Source organism: Venturia canescens, chromosome 11 (genome assembly GCF_019457755.1).
Source record: "Venturia canescens isolate UGA chromosome 11, ASM1945775v1, whole genome shotgun sequence".
Taxonomy (NCBI): Eukaryota; Metazoa; Arthropoda; class Insecta; order Hymenoptera; family Ichneumonidae; genus Venturia; species Venturia canescens.
Genome location: NC_057431.1, coordinates 6566825 through 6587211, shown reverse-complemented (window position 1 = coordinate 6587211; position 20387 = coordinate 6566825). Strand labels below are relative to the sequence as shown.

Genomic DNA, 20387 nt, shown 5'->3' with positions numbered 1-20387 from the left:
ATTTTATCAAAAATTTTCTAGCTATTTTTGTATTTTTCAATTTTGACAATTTTTGGAAAAATTTTTAAAATTCTGAAAATAGTCACACGTATTTTTTGGATGATCTCAACAATTTTTGTTGTCAAATTTTTTTGTAAAGTTGAAACTTTTTGAAAAAAAAATTATTTTTCAACGCATAATAAATAGGTTCATAATTTTGTTCTCAAAAAGTTTCAGCTTTAAAAAAAATGTTACATAACAAAAATTGTTTGAGAATCATCCTAAGAATGCGTGTGAATCTTTTCAGAGCTCTTGAATTTTCGCTTTCATTTTTTCCGCATAAACTTTTTACTTGTCTCATCGCTGTACGAGAATAACTCAAAAAAATAGGAAAGACCTAAAACCTCAAATTCATATTCTAACTTTCCGTGTGGTAGAAGTCTGTTTTCAACATGATGCTTACTCTTTGAGTGAGAATTCCATGTCACCGGTCGACTTGGTAGATAAGAGCTCAAGGGCTTCTTAGACGGCAGCTTTAGTTGTTTGTCATCTTAATCATTACAATATGAAACGTCGACTTATTGACGACATATTTCGAGGGCTTCTTGGTTATTTACCGACAGAAGTTGAGTTATGTCCAAACTATAGCGATTAGAGAAATTAAACGTGTCTATTGAAACTTGTTGAATCGAATTGACAGCTTTTTGGGGCAGTGGCCATAAAACGAATCGTGGTTTTTGGTAACTTTCGAAAATAAAAACTTTTTGTGAAAAACTCAATAATTCCTCACATACTTGTGAATTCTTTTTTCCAATAAAACAACTAAAAACTACTAAGGACGAGAGCAAGTGCTGGAATAAAGGACATCTAAATTCGATGTAAAAGTTGCACAGTGTGGGCACACGCACATGCCCGGTGGCAAGATAAAAGTGATGATTTCTCCGCAGTATTACTCAAAAGATCATAATTTTAGGCAAATACTTCCCTGACAACGAGAATCACAGTTCCGGGCCTCTTACGGGGCTAAATTTGGAATTATTTCATTTACAATTTTGAGTTTTTAACACGATACCCTATGCGAGAACTCACAATAATATTAATTGTGAAAAAATTGTACGGTATTGGCTGCTTCTTCCTTCGGCCTACTCCCATAAATCATCGTCTCCAATACACAGCTACTGAATATAAGTTATATGTCGAGATCTTTAAATTTCAACCCATAAATGACGTGACGGGCGTTGCTACAGTACAGCACACACCGATAATTCATGACGTATCATTCAACTTGATTGTTTTATACTTGACTTTTTAAGAATCTCAAAATAAAATAGCACTGTTTCTTTGTAAAAAGAAGTCTGAACTTTACTAAAATATTTAAATTTAAACTTTATTTAAAATATTTTTATCGAAAAACTAAGGTTTTTCACATAAAAATGACTACGTTTAGTGTTCCGAAAAATAATTCAGAGGTTCGATATTTTCAACACGAGAAGTTAACGATTGCAAATTTTCTAATTTTCAAACCTCTATAACTTAGAAAAGGTTAGACAAAAAAATTGAAAAAAATCATGAAAGCTCATAGTGACACGTATTTTTGAAAAACATTGACCATTATGCATAATTTAGACCCTCCAGCACAAATTAATTCCATAATTTATGGAATGACCCAAACATCTGTACGTTGCAAAAAAGTTTTACTTCAGTTATGTGTGGTCTAAAGGACACTCACTTTTTCATATTGAGACACAGTCTTAGCTCAGTCTAGCTTATGGGAGAAAATTGATTAACGAGAGTTATCTGGAAAACGCATCGAAAAATTCGATATTATTATTCATTAAAAGGTTATTTTTATAACGCAGTTATAAAATAGATGTAGATTATTACATAAACATTATTAAAATTTGAAGGATTCTTCATTTTCTTAAATTTCTGAGGATCATTGTCAATAGTCTCGAGGTTGAAAGGTGATGAGGCTCGAACGTTCATAATACTGATTCGTCGTCGGTGAAAGTATTGACACTCCCATTATTGTGATATCAAATTGTCAACAAGAACAACTATCAGTGGATTTCATGTGTCGGCGCAGTTCCATTTTGCCACTAGGAAGTAGGAGTTTGCGTTGTTCGCAACATGTATTGTGAGCTCGTCGTTTGCTACAATTTTCCCAAGTTGTATCTGCGTTGAAGGGGATCGCCCTCTCGTCACTTGGGCACGTCATCGAGGTGGGTCGTCGGATAAAAAAATCGAGCTAAGTTTTCTTTACTGTACATTCGACGAGCCTTGGGTCTATGAGTGTGCGAGGAATGATAATGAGGAGAAAAATCGAAAATTACAAATGAAATTAAAAAATATTGAAAAGAAAAACCCAAATTTGTGACGAATTTGAACAATTATTATTTGAGTAATGCAGGGTCCAATTGCTCGATGACGAGTTCATTTATATTATGCTCGAATTAATTCGCATAAATTTGCCGCAGAAAATAGCATGACAGCTCGTTGAGAAGTTGCCCTCATTTTTATTCGTATTCCCATTACGAATCCCATATTAATTTCCATTTAAAAATACAGTAAAAATATAATAAAGTTTTAAAATTCGGTTTATCGATTTCGTTCCTGGTCGTGGTAGCAAAACCGGATGTGACAGCCTCGGTTTCATCGTGTTGATATGGTTCGCGATCAATAAGTATACGAGGAAGTGTCTAGATCGTGGGCCCTCATTGTCTGGTCGATCCATTCACGTGCCTCTGCGACGTTCGTGTTGATTGTGGGGTACCTGCTATCGCATGAAAGGCCCCAAGATACGATACCTGCTTGAGTGTATCGATTTGGTTCATTTTTCATAGGACAGACTAAAGGACCTCCGCCGTAACCCTGTAAAACAAAAAACACCGAAAATCAACGCCACAAAGAACAATTGAAAACAAGAGTGTCTCATACGAATCTCACAACAAAATATAAAAGGATATTTGGATAGGAAAAAATAATTAAAGCCTCATTCCGCCGATATTCCCTATCAGTTATCATGAGTTCTATACATCATGATACATGCAGATTACATTGTATGTGGATACCCTTTTAAAGTAGTCACATACATAGATAAGACGAGACATTCGCGAAAATTTGGTGACAGGACCTTTTCGTCATCGATCGAACCGTGTTCAGGAATTTCGCTTCCAAAATTTGAGCTCTTTCCTGTGAGCACTTCATTATATAAGTTGAAAATTTATCACCAGATCGAATTTGAGCTTTATTGTCGTTTGTGCAGTGAAAAAAAGGCTTAAAGTGTTGTTTCTTTTGTTGACATTTCTCTCTTGAAAGTGACGCTTCACAACACGTTTAGTTTGATTGCAGTAAGAAAATTTCAGCCCATATATTTGCAATTGTCCCACGTGAGTTGCAACTATTTTCGTAATTCAGTCGACGCGTGTCGAAAATCTAAAACACTGAAAATTGAGTGATCCTTGGCATTGTCACCGAGTTTCTGCGGTGGTGCGAAGCATCTGAATTTCGTCTCCGTCCCACACAACAATTAAGGAGTTTCGGTACAAAAGTCTAAATATTAAGAAATTGATCAAATGTGGTGATAATGTTCTTCAACATCAAGTGCGAAAACACAAATTTTTTCAAAATTTTCTTCTACTTAGTTATCGAGTAATTACGCATTAAAGCAGATTTCTTATGCCCGGAATGTATACCTACATATATGGAAACGTTATGCTTATACACGTCAACTTTAGTTATCAATTACTCGATAACTGTGTAAAAGAAAAATCTTAAAAAATTTGTATTGTCAAATTTGGCACTAAAGAATATGTTCACCAAATTTTATAAAATTCTGAACTTTTTGAAATTTTTTATGCTTTTAGCATGGTTTAGCATGGCAACATTGTATCGCCTGTACCGAAACTCCTTAAGGCGTGGACTCATGGGTGAACCGACTGTACATCCACCGCTGTCAGTGCTCAATTATTTTAATTGTTCTATTCGTTAAATTTTCCGATGTCATTTTTTCCTTACCCCGCACACATTGATTCCTGCTTTGCCACCGGTACAGATGACTTTTTGATTAATAATATGGTAGACGGGATGATTGTGAAGAATCTTGACCAAATAGTCGCAAAATTCACGCTCCATTATTGGAAGCTTGTAATTTTTCTGTGTCCATTGGTGGTAACTGGTCTGATCTAATAATTTGAAAGTATTCTCATTAAAATGGCGTCAATTTTCGATGATTGTTGTCATTCAACTATTTAAACTAACAATTAAAACACATTTTGTGTCTGTAGAATTAATAGTTATCTCACTTATTCAAGTGTAAACGAAAGTGAGGATTGAAAAAAAAAACATTTCGAAAATTGTGGTTATTTATATCGCCCAGTATTTCAAACTCATCGAATCTTACTTTCTTACTTTTTTAAATTTTGTTTAAGGTTGATGGGTGACGGCTACGTGATTTTTGCAGCAACTATATTTTTCGAAAATTTCAAAAGACGAAACTTGCTTGGAAACCATAATTTTATTATTTTAGAAATATAATTGGTAAAGAGTCAACATTTTTATACAATTTTATTATTAAAAAAACGTTTGAAGAGTTCATTTTGACTAGCGTGGTGCAGCAGCTGCCGCTGCTGTTGATGTCACGCTGTCACTTTTGTTTACAAATTTTATAGGTTGTGAAGTGAGTTTACTGTCCAAAGTAGTATTGCAGTGGAGAAAAATGAAAAAATGAACGATCAAAAAGTTTACCGGGATAAAAATCGTCGTTTTGTAAAAATTTACGAAAAAACGTGGCGAAGCTAACGAACGACAAAATATGACCAAAAGGTCGAACTGACGTCACATGCGAACGTATATTGAATGCAGCCATGTCAAACGTTACTGATCCATTTGTCGTGTAATCCGAATGGTTTCTTATGAGATATTTTTTCATATTTCAGCCGATTTTCAATGGTAAAGTTTAAAAACTAAAATACTCATGTATTCTTGAATATCCACGAAATACAACGATCGATTTTTTTTTGCGAAATCTTGGATATAACTAACGAAAAAATTCAACAACTTTTGATGTGTGTACGGCTTTCATATGCCGGAGTGATAAGTGTCAGAGAAAAGTCGATATTCAATAATTAATTTGCTGCTAAACTGCACGGTAACTAGTGTCGAAATTTTGCAAATCTATCCAGTGCGTATTCATTTTTGCCTACCAAAAATATCACCGCGTAATCTTGGATAGCGAATATTCACCCATCTACCTTAAGAGGAAAGATCCTCCGGAACTTTCAATTCTAGCATTTTGATTTTGCTTTTAAAATTCATTTACAATCTAAAGAATGTATTTTCAATGCTTTCCTGGCAGCGCCGATTAAGCTTGGGTAACTATAAATTTCCATTTTGCATAGGTATTCTTTAACGTATTGTCCTTTGGATAGACCTAAAAACTAGTATTGATTATTTCTAATATGATCGTTCTTAACGATTAATTTATTGAAAAAAGTGTACTTTTTTTCTTTTCGTGTTCAAATATTCATTTTTTTCCGTTAAAAACAGCTTCATTTTGCTTCAAATTTGTGTATAAATATTTAAACACCAATATCAATATATAATTCCATTCAATGCAATCAGTACTCTCAGTTTTTTGGGAAAAAATATTGAATAATCAGTTCTTCGGAGGTTCTCCCCCCGCCCCCCCCCCCCCCCCTCAAGGATAAAGTTTTTCCAAAAAATACGATTCGATACGATTATCGAATTGTCACATCCGATTAGCAATGTTCAAAAAATGTAGAAATTTTTCTTTACCATCAATGTTCCAACCCAAAGTGAGGCAATCTGATTTTTCAAACTGATCTTCACTCTCTGGTAGACAAGCAAAGTCAATGTCTTCAGCAGAATCGAAAGGACTCGAGAGGATTAAAATGGCTAGATCATTCCGCAGGCTATCTCGTCTGAAATTTTCGTGGTTTATAATGCTCCTAACGTCTCGTTCTTGGCCACCAGCACGAACTTTTATGTTACTGGCACTTTGTCTGTTGAAAAATCATTACCAATTAATGCCCAATTTTAACAATCATGAACTTTTTGATGGAGACTTTGTCGCTCAAGAATTGTACGAACTTGCAGTCGATTTTTCGGATTCATTTAATGATTTTCAAAATTATTGTGTCGAATTTTTTTATTACTTTAGGAGCCTGGCAGCTGAAGTAATGACTGCCTGAGGATGAATGAGTGAACCAGTAGGTGACTTAAGTAGAGGCTCTCCCGATACTTTGCTGACAATCATGACCACCGATTGGAATTTGCCGTTAACTCGTTGTCCACAACTCTTTTGTGGTCGTTGTGGTACTAGAAACAAAAATTTATTTTAAAATTTCATCGATGAAAATAGACATTGTATTGTGAATGACGGACTCTTGGGTTAGTGGTCGATATAAATTCTCGTCTATTTGACTAATTATCGGTTCAAGTCAACGACTGTTCTTACACTACACCGTTTGTGTTTATATTTATGAATGACTGCGAAAACAAAATTGTGTTGAAATTTTTAAATATTTTGTTCAACGCAATGTTCAATAGAATATTTTGTTGAATACGTTCAACAAAGTTGTGTGGGAACGGAAGATCAACAGAAAGTGAAGAAAAATAAAATATCAAGGGCGAAGTCACGGTTTTTGTCGTGAACCTCGAAGAAGGAAGTCGAAAAACAAAATATTAAATTTCAAGCGAATTATCGCTTGAAAGGAGGCTGACTCAGAATCGTCCTGCAATGACTGCGGCGGCGTGCGTCATAATTATAAAATATGCAAGTACAAAGAATACCGGTGCAAGATTTGTAAAAAGATTGCACCTCCATGCCAAAAGAGATTTTGGCATGGAGTTCACACCGAGGCGTTTATGCAATAAATAGATTGCCGTTCGGTATTAAATCAGCTTGTGCGATTTTCCAAAAAACGATCGAAAAGATATTACAAGGAGCAAAAGGCGTAGTCTCGTTTCTTGACGATATTATAGTTACAGGTCAAAATCGCGATGAAAATTTTCAAAATTAAAAAAAAACATTTGAACGGCTTTCGAAAGCGGGTTTAAAATTAAATAAAGAAAAATGCGTTTTCTTTCAATCCGAAGTGCGTTATTTGGGGCATATTTTAAACAAAGACGGGTTAAAGAAAAATCCCGAAAAAGTTGAAGCAATTATAAACGCCCCAAAACCAACAAATATCAAAAGAATTGCAGGCTTTCATCACAATGGTCAATTATTATGCAAAATTCATGCCGAAATTTGCGGACATAATTTCGCCTCTTTATAATATGCTAAAAAACAAGGAGTTTAAATGGTCAAGAGAGGGCAAACTTTTTTTCAATTAAATTAAAAAGAAAATGTCAGGCGAATGTTTTTTGACCCATTTCGACCCAAGCCTGCCAATTAAATTGTCACGCGACGCCTCAAAAGTGGGAATTGGTGCAGTGTTATCGCACATTTTTCCTGATGAAGCAGAGAAAAGGAAAAGCCCATAGCTTTTGCGTCGAAAGCCTTGAGAGACTCAGAGAAGAATTATTTCGCTATTCATCGTTTTTTCAATATTTGATCGGGAACGAATTTTTATTATATTCCGATCACAAATCGCTGCAAGCCTTATTCGAGGAGAATAAAGGATTGCCACAGTTGGCCGCCGGTAGGCTCCAACGGTGGACACTATTCTTAAGTGGTTTAAATTACAAATTCGCGTACGTGAAGGGAACAGAAAACGGTGAAACCGATGGGTTATCGCGACTCCCACTTCGGGTTAAAAGAAACGCAGAAAACAAAGATAACACAGATTTCGATTATTTTCACTTTATCGTCGAAGATCGCGTGCCAGTCTCAGCCGATCAAATTCGCAGAGAAACAAACCGTGATATTGTTTTGAGTAAAGTATTCCTATGAAAACTGTGAAAAATTTGAAATTTTTCGAAAATCGCAAAAATGGAAAAAAAAAATTTTGGAAGGCAGTAGACTATGAAAAAATTCTGAGATTCGAAAATTTTGAAATTTTTCGAAAATAACAAAAATCGAAAAAGTAATGGGTTTGAAACATTTTTCATGCGATTCTGAGTCGAATGAGACAAAAGTGTAATGACCAAAAAAAAAATTTTCGAAGGCAGTAGACAATGAAAAAATTCCGAGGACGAAAAATTTGAAATTTTTCGAAAATCGCAAAAATGAAAAAAAAAGCTATTTATTAATCATCGATGCATACTCAAAATGGCCAGAAATTTTCGAAATGAACAAAACAAATTCTAATAATACAATTGAAAAGCTAAGGGAACGCTTCGCGAGATTTGGCCTACTGCAAATAATTTTTTCGGACATCGGTCGACAATTTACAACTGAGGAATTTGCAAGATTTTGCGAACTAAACGGCATTCGTCACCAAACGTCGGCGCCGTATCATCCGTCGACAAACGAACAAGCCGAAAATGCGATAGGTACATTTAAACGAAGCATCACGAAAACTTTAAACGAATGCGAGAGCAGAATTAAAATGACGACTATATAATAAGTAGATATTTGTTTACGTATAGGAACATTCCACATTGTACGACCGGGGAAACCCCCGCGAAATTATTATTTGGATACAACGTCAGAACGCGTTTGGGATTTTTGAACAAAACGATATCGCAAAAAATGAGAGAAAAACAAATTAAACATTTTGGAGGCAAACGGGAAATCGAGTTTGAAAAAGGGGAAATAGTATATGCCCGTTGTTAGAGGAATCTGAGTAAACCGACGTGGCGAAGAGCTGTGGTTGAAGAAAAGTTGGGAGAAAGAAATTATTTATGTAATACTGAAGAGGAAAATGTGGAATCGAAGAGGCACGTAGATCATTTAAAGAAAAGTGGTACTTTTTACGAAAATGAGCTTTCAGAACCGAGTTCCGAATATCGAATATCAGCTCAATCGAGAACTGACCACAATGTGTTAGAAGAGTGCGAGTGAAAAATGCAAAATTCCGGGGAAATGTCAGGTGAATTAATCGCGAACGGAGAGCCCGAAGAGAAAAATGATCAAGGATCGAAAAACAGTTTGTGCGAGGAAAATCAGACACAGTTAAATGCTCCGAATATCGAGATAAATCGAGATATATCGAGGAATGACACGATAATCTCAGCGTCGAAAAAAGATGTTAAACGCGACGAGAGCCTAAACGTGAATAGTAGACCAAAACGGCAATTAAACCTATAAGACGCTTGAACTTGTAAATACAGAGATAAACTTTTATAGGATTAAGTAAGTCCTCGCGAGAGGGTAAAATTCAAAATGTGATACGAGGTTAGCAACCTATATTGTAAAAGAGCTGCGTATTGAGTAAGCATCCACAATACAAACTTAAAAGAATGTCTTATGAAAGAATATGTGTAACATAAACTAGTCGAGGGGGAAATGTAATGTGTATTACTACCGTTGAAATAATCCTACGACATTACTTTGTTTATCGTCCCTGGCTGGCACTGGTCCGTTCTACGAGACAATTTATAATCGAAACCGAAATATAATAAATAAGTTATTTCTACATATTGCAAAAGCGTGTAGCTGTTGGCCCCTGCCTCCTCCTACTACATTATAATAACACATTTCGGGTCAATCGATTATTTGTAAACGAAGTCGAAATGTGTCGACTTTGAGCTTCGTGAAAGCGAGATTTTTGATTTGTCAAGTACCAGCTATTGTATCAACTGGATTTCGCTTAGGATGAAAATATTATTAATTTTTCGTTGACTGGAATGTCAACCTGGAATTTCGTACCGGGTCTGAAATGTTCATCGATCCATCTACTTATACCCGCAGTGTGAGTGCTGATCGTGGGGCTATCTTTCTGACATGTAGGGCCCCATAATATGACGCCTACTTGAACGTATTGACTTGGATTATTCTTGACAGGACAGGCCACGGGAGCACCGTCGAAGCCCTGAAAAAATGGTTTTAAAAAAATCGATTTTCTAGCAGAGCTCAACAAAAATTTGCATCACAGTGGATCCAAATTCGGAACTAGTTTCTTCAGTGGTACAAAATGTGTGTAAAGTTCAACTAAGTGAGTGATTTTGCATTAATTCATGCACTTGGTACTCTGATAGATTTATTTCCCAATTATTTATTGAGAATTTTGTGTTTACCGTTTCATTCGTTTGAGGATTAAAATATTTTTTGCTTACCTCGCACATGTTGAATGCTTCAAAACCTTTGGAGCAAACATTGTTTTGTTCGATATGGAATGTTTTATCGGAAAATACACGTTGTATTTGAGAGTTGCAATCCTCACGTGATATTATCGGAAGCTGGATTCCTTTTTGTATTACTTGATCGGTGAATGCTGCCATTTCAAAAATGTTTTCATTCATATGAGATTATGACTATCACAAAATATAAATTTCCTAAATATTTACACTAACACCCATGGCTTACTTCATATTTTGATCTTGGAAATAAATATACTCGATTTCAGTGCATACATCCGTAACCTCGTAAGCTAATGTTTTTTTTTAATAAACGCAATCTGTGATAAATTTTCTTCACAATACAAACCTTTCCGAAGCTCAAACACCGTACAATTTTTTCACAATTAATGTTATTGTAAGTTCTCCCACAAGGTACCGTGTTAAAAACTCAAAATTGTAAATGAAATAATTCCAAATTTTGCCCCGTAAGAGGCCCCGGAACTGTGCTTATCGTCATAAGGGGACCTTAAACTATCATTTACTGCAAAAAAAAGTGGAGCTTCACCGTACTTTATCGAACAGCCAAACTACTTTAATTTTTTGAATTATTTTTATATTTAAGGTATTTTCTTACCATTGTAGTTCAAACCAAGAGTGAAACAAGCTGATTTGTTAAACTGATCTTCGCTCTCCGGTAGACAAGCAACATTAACGTTTGAACCAAGATCGAAGGGTTTCGATAGTATTAAAATGGCAAGATCATTCCACCGAGGTTGCACGGTGTTACTGTGATTATATCCTACGATAAGATCAACATATCGTTCTTGGTTATCAGCACGAACTATTATTCTCTTGTAGGGTGGCTTTTCCTGAAAGCTTCAATAAACTTTATTAATAATATGGACAGTGAATAATGAACTATTTTTTCTTTTTATCATTGTTGCTACCACTGTAAGATATATCTACAAATTATTTTTGTTACTTTTTGATATTGAAAGCTGCAGTAAGGACAGCCTGAGGATGGATGAGTGAACCAACCCTTACGTCAAATCTACTATTGCTGAAAAGTGCGACCATTGATGGGAACAAGCCTTGCTTAGTACGCTGGCAACTACTTTGTTGCGATGGTAGCGGCACTACTTGTTGAACAACATCCCTCCACTTGCAGCAAACGTCTAATAGATTGTCACACGATCCAAAATCCCTGAAGAATCAAAACATCAACAAAAATATTAAACATTAAATAAACTCAATGAAATTAACAAACTTCTAACCAACCAAAACATGCATGAATGCTCAAACATAACAACCAACTTCTTCCCATTCCAGTGTTTTTAATGAAATAAACTGAAAACTAATCTAAATGCAAAACATTTAGAAACGTAGCATTATCTTGAAACTAATTCACAAAAATGAGTGGTGGAAAATTTTTTCATCCTTCAGTAAAAACGTAATGAAGAATGCGTTAAAAAATTTGCAACCCTGCGTCTAAGACCTCAAACTTTTTTCTTTTCAAGGCCGACTCGCTGATTCGTTGGGGATAAATCGCGCCACACATTCATCTTCGCAGTCAGTGGTTTTTCTTATTGTAACAGATCATGACTGTGACAAAAGTTTCACATAAAGACGACGAAATCGATGAATAATAGTGTTGCCTAAAAAAGTAACTCTTACCACTTACTCTTAAGGGGAAGTTTTCGAAAGAATCTCGTGGTTGATGACAAAATCCGTTTTTATATTTCTTCTACAAAACATAATCCGCAATATACCAAAAGAAGAAATAAAGTTACACAATATTGTTCTATCAAATAACAAAGTGCCATGGAACTTTCAATTTTTCTATAATTTATCAAAAACCTGCATCAATTTCTGTTATTATTGTTATTAAAGCATCATTTAACGAACCTGACATCGTAGCGAAGTTCTCCATTTTTATTTCGACACGCGTAAAAAGGAATGCACGCGCAGCCAGATGTTCTATTGGATACGTTCGGTTGACCAGCGACGACAAAACTCGCCAGTACCAAGCCCGACAGTATGCCCAATTGCCACATGTTCCAAAACGGCACAAAGTCCCTAGTGGAATTTGTAATGATATTGATATGTAATGAAAAAATTAAATCTAGAAATTTATAAACACAAGTGCCTATATTTATACGTCGAATATGAAGTCATTTTCGGGTAGGGTTCAATATAATATGTCAAATAACCGAAAAATAGAACGGTCGACATTTCGAAACTTTAAAAGTTGTCATATCAGACTGCAGAAAAATAAGTGATTCGAAATTCTTATTTCTGATTAGCATTCAGGAGATTACGCATTTAATCGAATTATTTCTTCTTTGAATTCGTATTTACTCGAAAAAATATAGTTCCGGAGTTTTCATTTCGAATAGAATTTCAACAGACTATACGATCGTCAAAAATTCATATTTTCCAATTAAAAATGGAGATATGAGTAGTTGTTTTATAGACAGACCAGAATACAGAGTAGCAAAAAATCGGAAGTGAATTTTTCGAGCCTATAAAACTTAGGTACGCAGAATAGCGATTGTCGTAATTTATGAATCGAAAGAGTGATAGTCGAATTTTCGGAAAATCGATATTTCAGTCGTCGCCGTTCTCTGGGCGCGATTTATTGTTACATTTTATCTTCAATGTAAACGTGCTTCGCGAATAACCTTGTAGTTTCTACTTATTTATTTATTTTCGACATTCAAAGTTCTAGTCGAATTCATCTGTCTCGCCAAACTGTCGCATTCAACGTTTATAAACTCGAAATTTTAGCTGTTAGAAATTTAAGTCATTCTAGCATCCCATCGAAAAATTTACAAAACACGTTTTTTTACTAATCATTAGTGCTTAATGCCAATTTTTACTCACCGTAAAAAAACTGATGTATTCACAATGGTTGAAAGTTGAGAAGTAATAACGTGAGTAGACTGGAAAGCTATCGTATTTAAAATGCTCCATATCTACAATTTTTTACACATTATTGAACCCAAATATTGTCTCATATTTATACATCTGGCTTATCAGATAGCTAATAAGAAATAGAATAATCATTTTCGTGGCACATTTTCATCATTTTGATGAGGCTTTTAATTTCGACTCAGTTGTTGTGACGAAACGATAGAGAAAATAAAAATTTTCTGTTACTCTATAGATAGCTAGCTGGTTAAATAGTCAATGACGAAAACCGAAAATTACTTTCGCCATCGTACATAAGCACGATGACTCTTTTATTCTGCTAATTTTTTTTCAACTGTTGAACGAACAGGCATATCTTTTTTACAACTTTTATTTATCTTAATTGGAAATTTCTATTGAATTATTATCCTTCCTTCTATTTTCCTATGAAATATAAAACGAAAATAAAAAATATTTCCTTAAATCTTACCGATAAAAAGAATTCATTTTATGTGTAAGAATTACATTTTCATAAAAAATCATCAAAATATTTAGGCATAGCATTTTTTGAATCTTCCATTTTTGGTCGTCAATTGAATCCTAAACGGCTTTAATTTGTGACGATATTTTCCGTCACTGTGTATACCAAAACGTAACACACTCGATATCTATATTTCGTATTATTTTCATGTGTTATAATTCGTCTTATCGGGTGAGTCCCGATCGTAGCAACTCAACATTTCCCTCCACTGTTGTATGTGCTCATATTTAATAATGCTACAATCAAATATTCATGACGCGATCATAAAAGATCGCTCTATAGTTTTTTGTAATAATAATTCTTCATTACGTATAGCAATAAGCATTATAACCTAATAACTTATTAGCTTATTCTTGAAACAATCTAAAAAAAAATTAATCTTATTATTCTTGGTATATATTTATAGGGTGTGTCAAAAAACATGTTTTTATTGACAGAACAGCCTTCAGGTAAAAGATTGGAGTCTATTCACTTTTTTAAGGCTTAAGGAACTTTTTTCGGTTCGGGTATTTTTGGGCTGGTTGGGGTTTGTTTGGGTTTGTTTCGGCTGAAATTTGGACAGGAATTCATGATATTGGAATATTATTCGAAAAAGTTATGAAGTTGTCACTTAAGTGCACCATATAGGAGAATCATCATTTCTAAGGGCTACTATATGATTGACATTAATGTTTGCTTGTAGCATTACGGTGTCGACACTCTAGCAACACTTGAGGTGTCGACACTCTGAGGCTTCGGTGTCGACGCCGAAATTCGTTCGATACTAGTTTCGACACCTCAAGTGTTGCTAGAGCGTCGACACTATTTTCCCATCACAAAAAAATTCATTTTATCAACTACGCCCAACTCATTTTCACTACACATGATCGTGTATGTACAATTTTGGGTATTTCTGAAATCTGCCTCATCGGAAAAAAATTCTACCTGTATTAGGCAATCGCGGTAACAAATTCCGTTCAAGCTCAATCAAATTTGGTCCAAAGGCCAGATCAAAAATTGCGGATTTCTCAGTCCCAATTTGGGACTTATATCGTCACATTAAGTTCCGATTAAGCGAAGAAAAAGGTTCTATCTGGGACATAATTTGGGTCCCACAATCATAATTAGGACTTTTTTCTTCTTTTTTTCAAGACTCGTCTATTCATTAGGGAAACTATAAAAAAGCCTGCAAGCAGCCAACCACTATCAGATTCGAATATTTTATATATTTTTTTAAATTTTGTCGACTATTATTGAAGAAAAATAGTAAACGAAAATAAAAATCGTTAAAATAGTTTTACTATGTTCAACTGAAAATTTCGATTGTGAAAACAGTACTAACCGTAGCAAAACGGCATCGATAATTCTACTTTACAGTTCATCATCGAGTTAACCTGTTTTCGTCATTGAGTATTTAACCAGCTTGTCTTGAATAACAGAATATTTTTTTCCTCTAGCGTTTCGTTACAAAAACTGGGTCGAAATTAAAAGCCTCACCAAAATGATGAAAATGTGCTCCGAAAATGATTATTCTATTTCTTATCAAATATCTGATAAGCCAGATGTAAATATGAGACAATATTTAGGTTCATTGATGTATAAAAAAATCGCAGATATGGAACATTTTTAATATCATAGTTTTCCAGTATACTCACGTTATTACTTCGCCACCTTCAATCATCGTAAATACATCAGTTTTTTTACGGTGAGTGAAAATTGACATTAAGGTAACTCCTGTACTGTATGCTAGTCAAATGAGTGCTAAATTTTCAAAACGCTTTTAAACCAAGTTCAACGTACCGATTAAATGTATTGTTAGTGAATTTGTATTACAGCATATCTTTATCTTATTAAGATGTAAAAACATTAAAAACGCTAGTTTTACAAAACCATCAACTGACAAATGCAAATTTCTACGCTGACACATTTTCACTGGTATTTTTCAAAGAATTATCTACGTTTTTTCATCGATTTTATTGCAACAAGTCTCATTTTGTTCGTCAACCGGTCCTCTATGAATCCACCATGTAGTTGTTTTTTTAACTTGATCGTTTCACTGTTGCAGCTAATTAAGTGAAAAAACTTTTTCATTCATGATTTCTGATGGAATGAGTTTAAAGGAAAATCTACGTGGTGAATTCGTAGAGAATAAGTTGAAGAACAAAATGAGACTTGATGCAATAAAATCGGTAAAAAATGCAGATGATTCTTTGAAAAATACCTGTGAAAATGTGTCATCATGGAAATTTGTATCTGTCAGTTCATAGTTTTGCAAAACTATCATTTTTAATATTTTTTCACGTTAATAAAATATGCTTGAATACATATCTACTAACGGTACGTTGAATTTGGTCTAAAAGCGTTTTGAAAATTTAGCACTCATTTGATTAGCATGCACACTAGAGTGTGCGGAAACAAAACGATATTTTTTTTTTACTTTGCATCCAGCCGGAAAAGGTGATTCAAGGTGAAAAAAAAGAATCCCAGAAGGAGAGCTTACAAAAAAATTTTTTCGAATGGCGCTTTGCGTTTGAAGATTTTCCATAAGAATAACCCAGGAAATGATTGAGACCTCCGATCATTGTATCATAACTCTTCAGGAAAAAATCGCACAAAACCGCCAATGATAGGTTTTTATAGCAAATCGATTCGCCTACAAAAAAAGTCCTTATGAACATTCAGCTTGGAGCAACCATTCTCGTGCTATCACCCTTCGAAGTTGGATCGATAGAAAAAAAATTTTCATAAAACTGTCGAAATCAAATTTTTCGTTTCACAAACAAACTTCTAGGAACTTTTTCGTAGAAAATTACTTGCTCTTTTAGAAAATCGTTATTATTATTCGAATTTTATAATTTGAATAAAATTACTTATTTTTTATGATTTTCATTAAATTATTGTAAACATGTTTCGTGCTTGGTTTCCATAGGATAACAATCATTACCACTAAAAAACTCTTAAATATAAACTTTCCATCTCGTTTTCATTACAATTGGGTATGAAACGAAATAATAAAAGAAACGACGTTTATCAATAATCGGGTTTCAAAAGTTTTTACTTTTTGCCATGGTTTTTTTTCACCCGGTATCATACATAAAATTACAAATGAGGTATATATAAAATGACAAATTAACCCTTTTGCTTACACGAGGTAAGATAAAATAATACCCATTGCTATTTTTAAGTGTGCGTTTATTGCAATTGGAGTATTTTTGACGATGAGCTTGCATTATTTTCAATAAATATTGTAACTGCTCTTCGTTTTTGGTCAATGAACCGTTGTAGGCTTCTATCTAAGCGATGCCATTAGCCATGTCATTGACAATTTTCAAATTAAAAAAAAAAATCTAAGCAGCTTAAATAACTGGCATTTTCAGGCCATAAGCCCATATTTACCCTCAGTCATGGGGTAAATTAATTTGGTTGAAAAGGAATAAGGATTCTTGTGTGACGCAATAGCTTATATCCTTTGAAAGCAACGTTTTGTAATCACTTTTTTCAATGATTACTCGCTCTGAAGGAATTTTAGAGTTTGCTCGAGATTGCAACATTTTAGCCTTCACACTAGCTGGCACAGCATTGTCAAAAAGAGCATTGTTCGAATAATAATAACGATTTTCTAAAAGAGCAAGTAATTTTCTACGAAAAAGTTCCTAGAAGTTTGTTTGTAAAACGAAAAATTTGATTTCGACAGTTTTATGAAATTTTTTTTTCTATCGATCCAACTTCGAAGCACGAGAATGGTTGCTCCAAGCTGAATGTTCATAAGGACTTTTTTTGTAGGGGAATCGATTTGCTATAAAAACATATCATTGTCGGTTTTGTGCGATTTTTTCCTGAAGAGTTATGATACAATGATCGGAGGTCAAAAAAATTTTTCGGTGAGCTCTCCTTCTGGGATTCTTTTTTTTCACCTTGAATCACCTTTTTCGGCTGGATGCAAAGTAAAAAAAAAATATCGTTTTTTTTCCGCACACCCTAATGCACACTGATGAACAATGCACCCCGGTTATAGTTTGAAAATTCAACACCAGATGTCTCAAAAATTTTGTCAGATCCCAATATATATTTTCGAGTAAATATGAATTCAAAGAAGGAATATTCGATTAAAGGCGTAATCTGCTGAATAGGTGATCGGAATAAACCAATGTGATAGTTTCCAGCCATGAAAGCATGAATAATTTTACACGTGCGCCAGCAATACTCTCAAAAGTATTAATTTTTTCTTCCTTTTTTATAAAAATACAATAAATAGCCTAAAACCCTGACAGTACAGCCGAAACAAACCAATTGGATTCCGGATATTTTAAAAACGTCGTGTTTAATCTTGTTCATGGTTTGGTTGCATAATTGTACGAGTCCGAGACGCCATTGGGTCTCTTGTTGATTTTTTTCTCGTTCTTGTTGCAATACTCGCAGCGTATGAGCAGATACAGTCAAAAATGAATGACGACAAAGAAGAAAGTGATTTCATATTCGGACGTATAAATATAGGCACTTGTGTTGATAAATATTTCATTTTTTCATTACATATCAATAGTGCAAATTCCACTGGGGACTTTGCGTCGTTTTGGATCATGTGGCGATTGGGCATACTGTCGGGCTTGGTACTGGCGAGTTTTGTCGCTGGTCAACTGAACGTATCCAGCAGCAGATCTGACTGCGTCTGCATTTGTATTGACGAGAGCCCAAAAGGTGACAGGTTCGTTTAACAATGGTTTATTACAGGAAAATATATTCGTCGATTTCTATAAAAATGTTGATCCTTCATTATTCCTTTTTACCCCGCTCTCCCCTAAATTACCTTTGTAAATGCATCTTAGAATCGCGGTTAGCAGTGGTTGAAAAAAAAATAATTAAAAAATTGGGAAAAATATGAATTTTCGAAAAGCCCTCGATGTTGCTTATTCTCATGCTAGAACACGTTCGAGGAGGTGCAAGCACACCGACACTGGAGAAGCACTTTACCTCACGCCCCTCCTGGAGGCTGGCCAGGTCGATTCTGCGAGGAGCCAAGCCGAAGTGGATGCTCGATTGATGTGCAACGTCAAAAGTTACGCTGGCTACTTCACTGTCGATAAGTTGTTCAATTCGAACTTGTTCTTCTGGTATTTCCCGGCTAAGGTAAAACATCATTTTGTCATGAATCTACCAACGGCCTGGGAGTCGTTGAATTTGAGATGTTTGAGCTCGAAAATCGAAGGCTCAAAATTTAGTGAATTTTCATTGAATTTATCATTCATCATCATTTCAAAATAAAAAGTTCAATGGCTCGTGATAAAAGGTAAAAAAAAATGTTTCCAGCACAATTCGGTGAGTGCTCCCGTCGTGTTGTACCTCGAGGGTGGACCAGGCGTGACCTCTTTCTTCAGTTTGTTTTTCCAAAACGGTCCATTTTCCATGGGATCTGAGAAGGGCTGTCTGGAGTTGCGGTCCGAGTCCTGGACGAACAAGCACAACGTGATTTACATCGACAGCCCGGTCGGGACCGGTTACAGTTTCACGGATTGGAGCGGAGCTTTGTCAACGGAGGCGGTCGAGGTCGGGGACAAGCTGCGAGACGCGATGGTCCAGTTTTTCGAGCTGTTTCCTGCGCTCCGTTCCAACGATTTTTTCGTCGCCGGTGAGTCCTACGCCGGTAAATTCGTGCCACCGACTGCCTACGCGATCACTTCGTACAACAAGATTGCGAAGGAGGAGAAAAGGATTAATTTGAAGGGAATAGCGATCGCGAACGGTTACACGGACCCGCTGAACCAGCTCGTCTACGGGGACTACCTCTACGAGATGGGCCTCATCGACGCAAACGGCAGGGAGCAGTTCCTGGTGCTCGAGAAGGAAGGCAGGGACTTGATCCTCGAGAAGCAACACTCCGCAGCTCACGGGGTCTTCGAAAAACTGATCGCAGACAAGGACTCCCTCTTCAAGAATTTGACCGGGTATAGCAGCACGCTCAACATCCTGGAGATCAACGACCCGGTGGAGCTCGAAGCCGCTTTCGACTGGGTCAAGCATCCCAACGTTCGTCGGGCCCTCCATGTCGGCAACAACGAATTTACACCAAATTCCGCAAAAGTTTATGATCGCCTGAGAGACGATGCGACCCAGTCCCAGGCACACTACGTCTCAGCTCTCCTCGAGCACTACAGCGTCCTCATCTACACCGGCCACCTCAACATAATCTGTCCTTACCCCGCCGTCCAAAATTACCTCCAACAATTGACATGGTCCGGAGCCGAGGAATTCAAAACCTCCAAAAGAGAATTCTGGCGCGTCGCTGGCGGCGAACTCGCCGGTTACATGAGAAAGGCCGGCAATCTTCGCGAAGTCCTCGTCCTGAATGCTGGACACTTGTCCTCCCGCGATCAGCCCCGATGGACTCTTGAACTCCTGGAAAAATTCACGCACGGATCCCTTTAGACACGGAGCTGCCAACGCTTCATGCGAGCGAACCTTTTTTATCTTTTACAAGGATACTGAGAAACAATAAAGAATCTAACCTCAAATCAACATTTTGAGCTCCGATCGCCGCTTCGGGGACATGAAAATCCATGAATTTCATGAGTCCAAGCCAGAAGGAACCAGAAACAATTCTACTGATAGTCGGGCGTTTCCAAATTGGGGCTCCTATACTCACCTTATTATTTTTATTTAAGATTTAATCTCGAATAAAAATAATACTACTGCACTTATAGAATATACTACTGCACTAATAGTTTAGTGTTTTTATTCATACTGCCAGTGCCACCATAAAGGGGACTCAGGCGTTTTTGGAGGAATACGACACACG

General features: G+C 35.8%; 2 protein-coding genes across 4 annotated transcripts; one reads left to right on the top strand and one right to left on the bottom strand.

The window, feature by feature from the left end:
* Positions 1 to 2475: 2475 nt before the first annotated feature.
* Positions 2476 to 18697, bottom strand: LOC122417713 (phenoloxidase-activating factor 2-like). Of its 3 annotated transcripts, none has more exons than XM_043431506.1 (9): positions 18566 to 18697; positions 11150 to 11371; positions 10802 to 11043; positions 10165 to 10322; positions 9758 to 9920; positions 6156 to 6318; positions 5776 to 6002; positions 3997 to 4163; positions 2476 to 2850 (listed from the first exon to the last, which is right to left on the bottom strand). In XM_043431506.1, the coding sequence occupies exons 2-9, from the start codon at positions 11242 to 11244 to the stop codon at positions 2656 to 2658; spliced, it is 1410 nt and encodes a 469-aa protein (XP_043287441.1). In that variant the 5' UTR covers positions 11245 to 11371; positions 18566 to 18697; the 3' UTR covers positions 2476 to 2655. The 3 variants fall into 3 exon arrangements, with proteins under 3 accessions (XP_043287441.1, XP_043287439.1, XP_043287440.1); XM_043431504.1 differs by lacking the exon at positions 18566 to 18697 and adding an exon at positions 12073 to 13032; XM_043431505.1 differs by lacking the exons at positions 2476 to 2850; positions 18566 to 18697 and adding exons at positions 3118 to 3422; positions 12073 to 13037.
* LOC122418404 (venom serine carboxypeptidase-like) lies at positions 18175 to 20017 on the top strand. The gene is made up of 3 exons (XM_043432576.1): positions 18175 to 18299; positions 18532 to 18721; positions 18902 to 20017. Exons 1-3 carry the CDS (start codon positions 18175 to 18177, stop codon positions 20015 to 20017), a joined length of 1431 nt encoding a protein of 476 aa, XP_043288511.1.
* The last annotated feature ends 370 nt before the right edge of the window (positions 20018 to 20387 follow it).

Bases quoted from the DNA above. Each gene is read 5' to 3' on its own strand.
- LOC122417713 (XM_043431504.1), bottom strand. From the start codon at position 12,221: ATGTGGCAATTGGGCATACTGTCGGGCTTGGTACTGGCGAGTTTTGTC. The intron at 11,372-12,072 runs GTTCGTTAAATG...TTGATTCTTCAG, and splicing joins GAACTTCGCTACGATGTCAG to GGATTTTGGATCGTGTGACA. The intron at 2,851-3,996 runs GTAAGGAAAAAA...TTTGTTTTACAG, and splicing joins CAGGAATCAATGTGTGCGGG to GGTTACGGCGGAGGTCCTTT.
- LOC122418404 (XM_043432576.1), top strand. From the start codon at position 18,175: ATGTGGCGATTGGGCATACTGTCGGGCTTGGTACTGGCGAGTTTTGTC. The intron at 18,300-18,531 runs GTTCGTTTAACA...ACGTTCGAGGAG, and splicing joins GAGAGCCCAAAAGGTGACAG to GTGCAAGCACACCGACACTG. The intron at 18,722-18,901 runs GTAAAACATCAT...AAATGTTTCCAG, and splicing joins TCTGGTATTTCCCGGCTAAG to CACAATTCGGTGAGTGCTCC.